Source organism: Meleagris gallopavo, chromosome 15 (genome assembly GCF_000146605.3).
Source record: "Meleagris gallopavo isolate NT-WF06-2002-E0010 breed Aviagen turkey brand Nicholas breeding stock chromosome 15, Turkey_5.1, whole genome shotgun sequence".
Taxonomy (NCBI): domain Eukaryota; kingdom Metazoa; phylum Chordata; class Aves; order Galliformes; family Phasianidae; genus Meleagris; species Meleagris gallopavo.
The window spans coordinates 6,515,664-6,527,261 of record NC_015025.2 but is presented as its reverse complement, the minus strand read 5'-3'; the positions used below and the strand labels follow the sequence as shown (position 1 = coordinate 6,527,261).

The window sequence follows — 11,598 nt, the reverse complement described above, 5'->3', positions numbered from 1 at the left end:
CGGGAAGGAGAGGTGGAGGTGAAAACCGGGATGCGGAGCAAAGTTCCCGTGCCCCGGCAGTCCGCAGCCTCCGGATCGGGGCCCAGCTCCGCTCCGCTCCGCGTCCAACTCGTCTCTGTGTCCCGCAGGTGCCGTGACAGAAGTCAAAACAGACATCTACGTGACCAGCTTTGGGCCGGTGTCCGACGTGGAGATGGTAAGGGCCCCGCGCTCTGTCCCTGCTCTCCTTTCCCGGGATTCATTACGGTGGCATCTGAGCTGTCCGTCATTAGAGCAGATTACGAGCTTTAATCTTCTTGACAATCTCTACGGCCCGGCAGGGCGCTTTGGCTGGAGCTGCATATAGCTATTTCCCCAGCGCAGTCACCCGGCGCAGCCCCGTGGCCCCGAACGAAGCCGGGCATCGAGGGCAGCGCTCACCTCTGCTGAGGCACACGGAGAGGTTAAAGATGCCTCCTGCACCTCATGGACAGCTGACACGGAGGTTGGCTAGAAGGCCGTGTGGTAGGAGACAACCTGCCATGCAGCTGCAGAGATGGTGACGTTTGTGACAGCGGCTCCTCGTCACGCTGAGAGCCCCAAAATTCAGGTAGCTGCAGACTTGGGTAAAGTACATGGATTATGGCAGCAGCTCCCAGGGAAAAGGTGAACCATCACCACTCTCATCCTGGAAATGGACTGCAGTCGGTACTTTTGCCTTTGTACCCTTTCTCCAATACCTGCACAAAGGCAGTGTTCCATTGCGTGACCCTAAAGGCATCCAAAACTTTTTCTACCTCTCTTCATAAGTCAGTCTAAGAGAAGGCATAGAGAAGGTGTGTTTTCATTCATATCTGCCTCTTGCCAAGGTTTAGCTCAATTTTCTGAATGACTTTCTCAGGTAATTCCTTTCTGAATGGTTGGGACAATATTGAGAATCCTTAAGAATATCTAACATAAACCTGTCAACATAATGTTACTGTAATTAATATTTTCCACATCAATTGTTTCTTCATGACTATGCAAAGTAAACTGCAACGGAGGCCATGATTATGTACTTTTGTTCCTGGCAGCTAGATATTAACAGTTTGTTTTTGCACTTTGAAATGATACAAAAGTAGATATTTATATTTCTCTTTAGACCTCAACTTCAGTCACTTTGAATTAAATTATTTTCTATGAGAGGACTATGGGATTTTTTTTTTTTAAATCAAGTTATCTGTTCATTGGTTAATTGCAACTCCTCTAGAACAATAACAAAAAAGTGTGATATTTTTCTTATTGAACTATTTTTTTTTTTTCTTTTGCAACTACTTAAGAGTAGTAATAGATTACATCTAATAATAGATTAGGCCTCTAAGCAGTAAATTAAAAGCCATTAACATGTGTGGTTAGGGTCTTTCATGGAGTTACTCTATATAAAGCAGCTTAGGACTGCTGACCCTAGCGTATAATTCATCCATTTATTTTCCATAGGAATACACAATGGATGTCTTCTTCCGCCAGACATGGACTGATGAGAGGTTGAAGTTTGGTGGGCCAACAGAAATTTTGAGATTGAACAATTTAATGGTCAGTAAAATATGGACACCAGACACGTTTTTTAGAAATGGAAAAAAATCAATTGCTCATAATATGACAACTCCTAACAAACTTTTCAGAATTATGCAGAATGGAACTATTCTTTACACAATGAGGTGAGAGCTTATTCTTCTGCGTTTAGTTGACCTTTGTTTTTCATTCATTCAACAGTTTTCCAGCATACCATTTATTTTTGACTGTCATCTACTTCGATGTTTTTTAGACTAACAATTAATGCTGACTGTCCTATGCGGCTGGTGAACTTCCCAATGGATGGACATGCTTGCCCTTTGAAGTTTGGAAGCTGTATGTTTTTCTATCCTTCAATTTCATATAGTAATACAGTTGGTTTCCACATCTCCGTATATGTGAGATCAGAAGTGAGATCCTAGGACACTGAAAGCCTTTATTATGTTTTTACACCAGAATCTTTCTCTTTCCTCTAAAGCTCGGACAATTCTTAGGCATATGGATAAGTTCTCTGAAGGATGACTGTAACAAATTATTAATATTCAAATTTGTTCCTTTAACAAGTCATAAAATCTGTAGTACATTTATTAAAGTCTAGTTTTATAAACTGAAAACATTTAGACAATCTGTAGCAATCAAAGCATGTGTTTAATAGCAGTTTAAAAGCAAAATTAGTACCTATCAGTTCCCATCTCAGCCATTCTCTGCATTCTATTAATTTTTATTTTTTTCATTTGGTCATTCATGCTAAATTTACTGGAGTAGGATGCAAATTTCTATGGATATTTGACCAGTGGGATCATGCTACTTCTGTTTTTTTAATATCTTATAAATCATATCATTTATATTGGTATTTTCTCCTTGTGTAACTCAGATGCTTACCCAAAAAGTGAAATAATTTACACATGGAAAAAAGGACCTCTGCATTCCGTAGAAGTACCACAGGAGTCTTCCAGTCTCCTCCAGTATGATCTCATAGGACAAACTGTATCTAGCGAAACAATTAAATCTAACACAGGTAAGATGTAGCCATACGGGTACTACTGACTACGTAAAACATCTTAAAAATAGATTACAGACTTTTTCGCTCAGTATATAATTGCATTACTGTAATTGCCTTTTGTCATTTTTAAGACTAAAATCCTTGCAAAGAGTTTAGCTGTGGTCTCCTAAAAGACTCACGTTAAGAATTCCCCTGCCCTCCCCATCCCAGTACAACAATATGGAAAAATTAAAATTCTTCTCCTCTGCTTCCAATAGGTCACTTTACCTTTGTTGTCAATTTATTTTGATTATACACTTGAAAGCTTATCAGTACTTTCCTTAGGACATAGTATGTTGAATTTAAGCCAATAATGTTTATTCATACGTTGCCAAAATAATGCTGACATACTTGTCTCCTAACAGGTGAATATGTAATCATGACAGTTTATTTCCACTTACAAAGGAAGATGGGATACTTCATGATACAGATATATACTCCTTGCATTATGACAGTCATTCTTTCTCAGGTCTCTTTTTGGATTAACAAGGAGTCTGTTCCAGCCAGAACAGTTTTTGGTATGCTGCATTAAGGTCTTTGAACACCTCAACGTCATACATACCATTCATTCATCACTTTCATTGCTTGTTTGTTTTAGGTGAATATTCACTTCAGCTGCTCTATTTCCATCTCCAAAGGAAAATAGGCTACTATCTCATTCAGACATACATTCCATGCATCATGACTGTAGTCCTGTCTCAAGTTGTGTTTTGGATCAACAAAGAATCTGTTCCAGCAAGAACCGTGGCTGGTATTCATGTTTTGTTTCTTTCATCATTCACTTCATCACTGTATTCAATCCACTGTATTAAGCAGCTACAGTAATCTAGTGGGCATTAGCCTTTAAACTGAAAAAGACAAAAAGCACTTTTCAGTGAACAAAAGCATATACTAAAAATTAAATCAAATGATATTTAATCTTCTCACCAGAGTCAAAACTATTTATACAGAATACTTGTTTAGCCAGACTTACTTCTAGTGGTTTATCTTCCCAACATTTTTTTTCCCCAAGGAAAAGACAATTTCAGAGTAAATGTCAACTTTCAATTTATTAAATAGGAATTTTTCTATTGACTTGTTCTGTTGTGAAACTAACCCGTGCTAAAGTTCTGTGTTTTTATGGGTTGGAGCCTCGTCTAGCACTCATTCTGGAGCATTACTCTCTGTAGAGGTATCTAAACAAACAAAACCAAGGACTTTAGAAGGATGAATTTAGGTGAGATGCATCTTGTCCCTAGCACAAGTTGCAGCAGTAGTGAGGAGTATGTCTACATATTGCATAGGCCTTTCTTTTTTCTAGTGGTTTGAATTAATTCTCCCCAAACTAAGAGCTTAGTCTGTTATTACATAAAGATCACAAATCCAGAAATAAAGACTTAATGTCAAGCTGAAGAGTAAATTTAGAATTAAGAATAGAAAATATTTTAAGAAATAATAAAATAGACACCTTACTTTTGGAAAATTAATCATTTTGTGATTTAAAAAGCATATGTCAGTAGTTATTCCATTCTTATTTCTCCCAGAGAAGGTATGAATTTATATTCCATTCTAGTTCAGAATCCCATACATTCTAAATACCTTTGTTTAGGCAAAAGGACCAGTTTAAAAATGAGGAGGTAGGCATCCTTTCTGCATCATACTGCAAATTCTGAATTGTTAAGATTTTTCAGTTTTGCTTTTATGTTCTATAACTGTGACAAAATTAAACAACACTATATTTTTACGAAGCACACCTTCTCAAAGTATAGGTTTGAAAGAAATTAATGGTAGAAAAATAACAGTAATGTGACCAAACCAATTTCTCAGAGAAAATCACTTAGCAAATCTACTTACCTCCAGAGTGGAGGCCAGTTATCTTTTGCAGATAACATTGTAGTAAGATAAATTAATGTTCATAAGCATCTATTCTTTATGGAAATACAGATGAAATATAGGAAAAAGATATTATTGTGCTCTTTATCATAGTGACATTGGAAAGAACAGCAGATAGGCAATATGAGATTCCTTATTTTGTGTGGAGCTTCTGTATATAGATATGTTTATACATATGTATGTATATGTATCTTTTTGTAAAGCATAGTGTTATCAGACATTACTTGGTGTAAGAAGCATGGTTATTTGAGGCCAGATTCTATGTATGACCTGTTAAGTATGAAATGCTTTGAACCATATAACAATGGCTGTAATTTCACATTTTTAGGTACCTTTATGCAATCTTTTTTTAGTTTGGCAAAAAGTTATCTTATTTTGCACAGACCCATGGCCAGCTTCTACCCTCCTAGTAGATCACCCTTGAAATTTTAACTTATTATCTAGTTATTAAGCTTTATTTATAACTTCTTGGATACAGAAAGTTTTAAATTATTTTTAAAGAAAAAGTAGCATTTCAGTATTTGCATTATGTACCAGATTTTTCAAAATGGAAAGACAATCATCAGTTACAGGCTTTACCAACTGTAATGTGGCATTCTGTTTGATAAAGTATTTCCACAGTACAGACCATTTCATCAAAATTCACAGTGAGAATGTTCTTATCTATATCTCTAATAGAATAGGAGTCCTATTCCTAAGTTTAAATTCCTGCTGTAGAAGGTTTTTATTCAGACACAGAAAATATCTTTTTTTTTATTATTATTAACTAGCACATGGGCAGATCTTAATCTAATCATGCATCATATTGAAAAGTTCATTCTGGACGTTTGAAATTGAAATTTATCTCAGCATAGTTGCACTTAGGTTATTAAATGAGTCTGGCAGACTTGGGAGAAGTAGATATCCTACTTATTTTTATATATCTTCTATTTGCATTTCATTAAAACATGTTAAGTAGTGACATTGAGAATTACTTGATCTCAGACAGCTGGCAAGCTACATCATGTGAGAGAGTTGCAAAAAAATCCTGAGAATAATCAAGTCACCCTGCAGTATGCAATGACACTGCATCCTTTCCACTCAGTATCATTCATAGCATATTGATTCATCATTGCAACATGACATGATAACATCTTTTACTTTCCCACCTACCCTTTTCCAACTGCAGAAAGGAGCAGAAGAGGGTATTCTCCTGCTTACTGTCTTTAAATACCTGTATTTTTCAGATTCTAGCAGGCATAATTATAAGTAAACATGAGTCACTGAGGCTTGTATGTTTTAACAGATGAGTTTGCTCTTGTATCAGGCAGCAGTGGGAAGTAAGTATACTTCCCACATGATTCATGCTGTACATTCCAAAACAGAAAAAAATAAGTTCATGATAGACATGAAGAATACTTATGGGGCTCATAAGCTACATGATCACATTTTTTGTGTGTGTGAAAATACATAAGAAGTTTTAGAGAAGTGCTTTCTCCCATCATTTCATATTTGTAACTATGGGAGCATTCAAATCAATATACTGTTAGTGAATCTTTAAAAATGTATTCAGAAATTAAAGATCAGTGTGCAGAAAACCAAACTCTTGTTACTAGAAATATTTGGATCATAGCCTACCACTGATTTTAATGCAAAAATCCGATGGATTCAGTGAGAGTTCTGTAAGCCACGATCTGTCTTATGCAACAATAGGAGATAGGAAGGATCATAACACTGCTAGAAAATCATGTCATGTTAATTAACATTTCTGTCAAACATTCCACTTAGGAACTCTTCAAGTAAAGCATCTTTCTGAGCCTGAGCCTGGGTTTTGTTATACCCATGCTTTATCACAATTCTAAGAAGCTGCAACTTGTAGCATGTTGTTATCCTAACTTCCAGTCTGCTTAATGTATTAAGGAAGTATATTTTCAGATACTCGAGGCACTAAAAATGAATTACATAAGAATATGAAATACTTAAGACTTGTTAGCTACTTGAACAGTGATTTTATATGTTATATGTATGTACATAAACACACACAGATACATACAGATGAACTTAAGAACAGCAGGGATGAAGCAAAATTCTAATGCCTGTTTTCTCTCCTGTTTTCAAGGAATTACTACAGTTCTAACGATGACCACTTTAAGCATCAGTGCACGCCATTCTTTGCCCAAGGTGTCCTATGCTACTGCTATGGATTGGTTCATAGCTGTGTGCTTTGCCTTTGTCTTCTCTGCACTTATTGAGTTTGCAGCTGTCAACTACTTTACCAATCTTCAGACTCAGAGAGCAATGAGGAAGGCAGCAAGGGCAGCAGCACTGGCAGCAGCACTATCAGCAGCAACTGTACCGGCAGAGGACGAGATTGTCTCGGTAATTGCTTGCTTTTCTGATAATAAATATCATATAGAGAGAGACAGCTGAAGTAGTGAATGTGAAACCATATTAAAAAGTGATCTTAACCTGAAACAAATTATGTAACCAGATCATGTCTATTTATCAAAGACGTGGTTCTTTTTTTTCAGAAAATGAAAATACTTCATTTATTCAGACTGTTTATTTAAATCTAGAGAGATGTTTATTTGGTAATACATATAAGGAATGACATTGGACTGCTATCCATAATACTTTCCTTGAGCAGTGCTGTAGGCATTGTGGCCAGGCAGCTGTGTTATTCTCTTGAGTAAGTCTGCAGAATTTGTGGGACACTGTACTTTGCAACCAATGTGTGCATAGGCCAGATGATTATAGGATCGCTGTAGTATCCTGGCATACACCATAAGTGGGTCATCTGGAAGAAGAGAAATTATCCTTTACATAAACTTGGCATCTGTTACTTTCATAAAAATCTGTGTTGCAGGAAGCTTGGGGAAATAAAAAAAAATGAAAGTGTAAACGTAAAGTTTAAGGATAGATTTCAATACATGTGACAGATAGGAAAGCTTTCTAGTATTGAAAAACTTATGGCAGAATTGCTTGTAAATAATATTCCTTACATTTTAGGATAAGTACTTAATGTTGTCTCAAAACGTATCAGTACAGTCCTCCTGTTTCCAGAATCAGTTTTATTACCACCACATTACCCATTTTGAGAGGAATAACAGAATTTGAATGACCCCTCCAAAACCATTGGGCCTGCAAGTTTAGTAGGAGACTAAAAGCATATCAGGGTAACAGGGTAACGCTATTCCAATCATGTGATCATTTTTCCACGTTTCCTCATAACTGTTAAATGTGTAACATTTCAGTACATTTAAAGTGTTAAATGTATAATTAATAAGTTCCACATAATACCAAAATCAGAGTTACAAAGCATCTTGCTACTGGTTCTCATTGGAGCTAATCATAGAATAGCTTGGGTTGGAAGTGAGCTTAACAGTCATTTAGTACTAACCACCCAGTTGTTGCCAAGGTTGCCGCCCCCTTGATCAGGTTGCCCAGGACTCCATCCAGTCTGGCCTTGAACAGCTCCAGGAAAGGGGCATCTATAGCTTCTCTGGGCAGCCTGCACCAGTGCCTCATCACCTTCTGTGTAAAGAATTTCCTTGTAGCATCTAATGTAAATCTTCCCTCTTTTAGTTCTAAATCATTCCCCCTTGTCCTATCAATATCAGACCACATAAAAAGTTGGTTTCTTTCTTGTTTATAAGCATCCTTTAAGTACTGAGAGGCCTCAGTAAGGGCTTTCTGGAGCCTTCATTCTACAAGCTACACAAGCCAAGCTCCCTCAACCTTTCTTCATAGGAATGGTGCTCCAGTCTTCCAAGCATCTTTGTGGCTCTCCTCTTGATCCATTCCAAGAGCTCTGCGTCTTTCATGTGCTGGGGGCCCAAGGCCTGGATGCAGACTTGTAAGGGCAGAGTAGAAGGGAACAATCCCATCCCTCACCCTGCTGCCACCTCTAGTGATGTAGCCCAGGGTACTGTTGGTCTTCCAGGCTGCAAGCACTGGTTCACATCCAAATTTTCATTTACCAGTCCTTTTCCATTGGGCTGTTTTCAAAGAGTTCTTCTTCTCCCAGTCAGTATTTGTATCTGGGACTGCCTTAACCAAGATGGAGCACCTTTCATTTGGCCTTGTTGAACCTCATTAGGTTCACATGGTCCCACTTATCAAGCTTATCCATGTTCCTTTGGGTGGCGTTCCTTCCATCTGTAGTTAAGGAAAAGAATAAAGGCTGTGCCAGACCCACACTGGCCAGTTGGCAGGGAAGTATTGGGCTTGTAAAACCATATGACTGTTGATTAATACATTTTTTGTTTTTTAATATTAAAAACAGTAATTGAAAAGATGTGTAAGACATAACAAGAAAACAAAAAATGCATTTCATTTTCACTAAATACGTAAATGGTAGAGGAATCAAATCTTCATATATTTTAATTCTGAACTACAGAATTAAAATATTTAATTCACCATTACATAAAGGAAATATAAAAGAAAGTTAAAAAAGAAAAAAAAAGAAGGTGGTCAGATGCAAGTGTTCACAGATTCTTGCACTGATACCTGACTGACAGCAGAAAAGCAAAGCTGATTTAGTTTTGGCAATATATGCAACTTTCAAATCTTTTTTTAACCAGTAAACAAAAGCTTTATAATTAAACTTCACAAAACAAACAAACAAACAAAAGAGCAAAAAAGAGAGCACGTTTGCTGATGTTTACATTAGAACATGCTTTCCCCCACCCACAGTACTGTATTTGACTGAAAAGTACTCTGGATTGAGTGAGCAGAATACTGTAGCTGTAGAATGGTACAGAATTAGAAGAATAGTGTTAAGACCAAAGGAACTCTAAATTATACTAACACTGCAAGTTTTATTCTTTTTGATAACTTTTTTTTTTTTGTAGAACAAGATATCATAAAAGTTGCTAAAGAGATAACCTTAGGTAGAATGAGGAAAATACTGATAATATCTACATAAAGGAGAGGGGTGACAGCTTTTCCTATACACACTTTCTTATTCGAGTTAATTATATTGAGGTTTCCTCAAAGAAAATAAAAGCTGCATTTGTTCTGTTAATATATCTGCTTAGTAATATGAAAACTTGGTTTGAGGTGCTCTGCATGTGCTATTGCTGGTACATTCCCAGCAGATGCTAAAAATCCCCACCAAACCTCCCAGATCTCTAGTAGAGCACTGTTTCAAAACCAGCCCTCTACATATGCCCAGATATATTCCTAATGACTGCAGTTGCTCCACAGTTGAGATTTAGGTGTTTTCTATACCATTGCAAAAAATACAAAGCAGAATTTTAAACACTGCTATTGAGCAAGTTAATAAAAATAAATAAATGGTAAAAGCTCACATTTCCTTATTTAGGAGTTCATCCACAAAAAAATCACAGAGCTAAACTGAAGACACAAATTCCTGACTTCATAAATATTTCCGTGTTGGTTTTTCCAAATTAAAGCAAACAAAAAATGGAATATAAAAAACATCTAGCAAGCACATTGCAACCATTTCCTCAAAAAATTATTTACAACTAGCTAATAACATAGAGATTTAGAAGAGTAAAACCAGCAATGCTAAGGTCTTAAGGTAAACTTAGTCTCTAAAGTAGTCCACACTATCCACAAAATGGTATAGTCCTACTCTTGGTCAGAGCTCAAATTCTCTAGAGTAGTAATTTTTAAGTGTTATTAAGTCCAATACATTTTTCTTAAAGGCCCAGTTCTCTCTAAGAATCCCCACTGCATTAGAAGAAAAATCAAGGAAATCATAAAAATGATGAGTACTTATCACTGGAGGAAAGAAGATACAGTCAAAATGGTTTCTGGAAGACCTCAGCTAGTTAACACTATTGGATTTCCAAGGTTTCATTTCAGAAAGGCATGGTGGGAAAAAGGACTAATTACATGATAACAGGCTTCAAGAAACATCTATTTATTTACTCATATTCCTGTGTGAGATGAAAGCAAATGAGAAAGAGTTTCTCTGTATTGTCATATAGATGAACATCCTATGCTATCAGTAATCTAATTTCAGCTGAAACAGACTTGAACTAGCTGATTTGAGTGCTAACAATGTAGTTAGCACAGGCTGATTGCATGAGTGTATGTCTGTTTCCTTAAGGATCATCATCCTGCACTGAACTCTATTCTTTTATAGCTATATTACTGATCTTGAAACTATTTAAGTAAGGCACACAACTTAATATTCCATTTTTATTGTAGGTTTAGGAGCTGTTTCAGAGCTCCTGAATTTCACTTAGTCGTTTCCTCATCTCTGCCTATAATTTTTCCATTTGTTTGCCCCTACATTCTTTCTTCACTTTTCCTTCTACAAGGCACTGTTCTTATTCTTTACCCTTTGCATAATTTATCCTGCCTTTCCTGCGCCTCTTTTTGTCTCTTCTCCTTCTCTCTTCCAATTCACTAGATAAAATATATTAAAATCCATATCTTATACATTTCAAATCATTGTAACTTACTGTCTGCTCCATATGATTAAAAAAAAAAAAATTAAAAATTAAAATCTTTCCCTTCAGTAATGCTCTAGGCTTTCGTACCTTATTTTCCCCCTAGTCTGTGATTTATTTACTTATTTTGTTCTTCTACACAGAGTAATAAAGTTTTCCATCCACTTACAATGCTAGTATTTTTATTTGCCTTTCATTTTTGAAATGTGTGAAAGGTGTCAGGATTTTAGATACATGGAGGGTTATTTGTAGGATGAAGAATAATGAACAATGAGTCAAATATGCTTCTTGTCTTCTGTATTTATAGATATCAGATGATATTTTACACTGAGGAAATTTCTGAAAAATGTAAAGAATTAATTAGTTTTGGGGAATCCAGACATAAAAGTAGAAAAGTGAGGAAACTTTCATGGGTGCAAAACTGCCATTACAACTCTTCTACTTGTAGCAGTAGTAGGAGCAAGGTATATGTTTTATACGTTATATTGTCTTAAATTGCCTGAAATATGGCTAAAGACATTGTGGTGGGAATATCTGCACCCTCTCTGAACTAGTTCTTTCTACACCTTCTACTATTTCAGGTAGGGCAGGCACAGAGAAGTAGTTTTCATGCAAATGAAAATAAGAATTTATAAAACTGTTGGAAGCTTTTATTGCTTCCAGTGAAGGCCTGAACTCACCAAGATAAAGTATCTACAGAACATAATCAGTTTTTTATTTGTTTGTTTCTGTTTTTGTTTTTAAATGCCA

General features: G+C 36.2%; 1 protein-coding gene across 1 annotated transcript in view; it reads left to right on the top strand.

The window, feature by feature from the left end:
• The first annotated feature begins 87 nt into the window (after window positions 1–87).
• GABRA6 (gamma-aminobutyric acid type A receptor alpha6 subunit) overlaps window positions 88–11,598 on the top strand; it is a 25,486-nt gene continuing 13,975 nt past the window's right edge. The window contains exons 1-6 of the mRNA XM_031555686.1: window positions 88–196; window positions 1,456–1,676; window positions 1,784–1,866; window positions 2,405–2,548; window positions 2,938–3,090; window positions 6,543–6,802. Of these exons, the coding sequence (XP_031411546.1) occupies window positions 194–196; window positions 1,456–1,676; window positions 1,784–1,866; window positions 2,405–2,548; window positions 2,938–3,090; window positions 6,543–6,802 (864 nt within the window). The 5' untranslated portion in view covers window positions 88–193. The remainder of the gene's footprint in view (window positions 197–1,455; window positions 1,677–1,783; window positions 1,867–2,404; window positions 2,549–2,937; window positions 3,091–6,542; window positions 6,803–11,598) is intronic.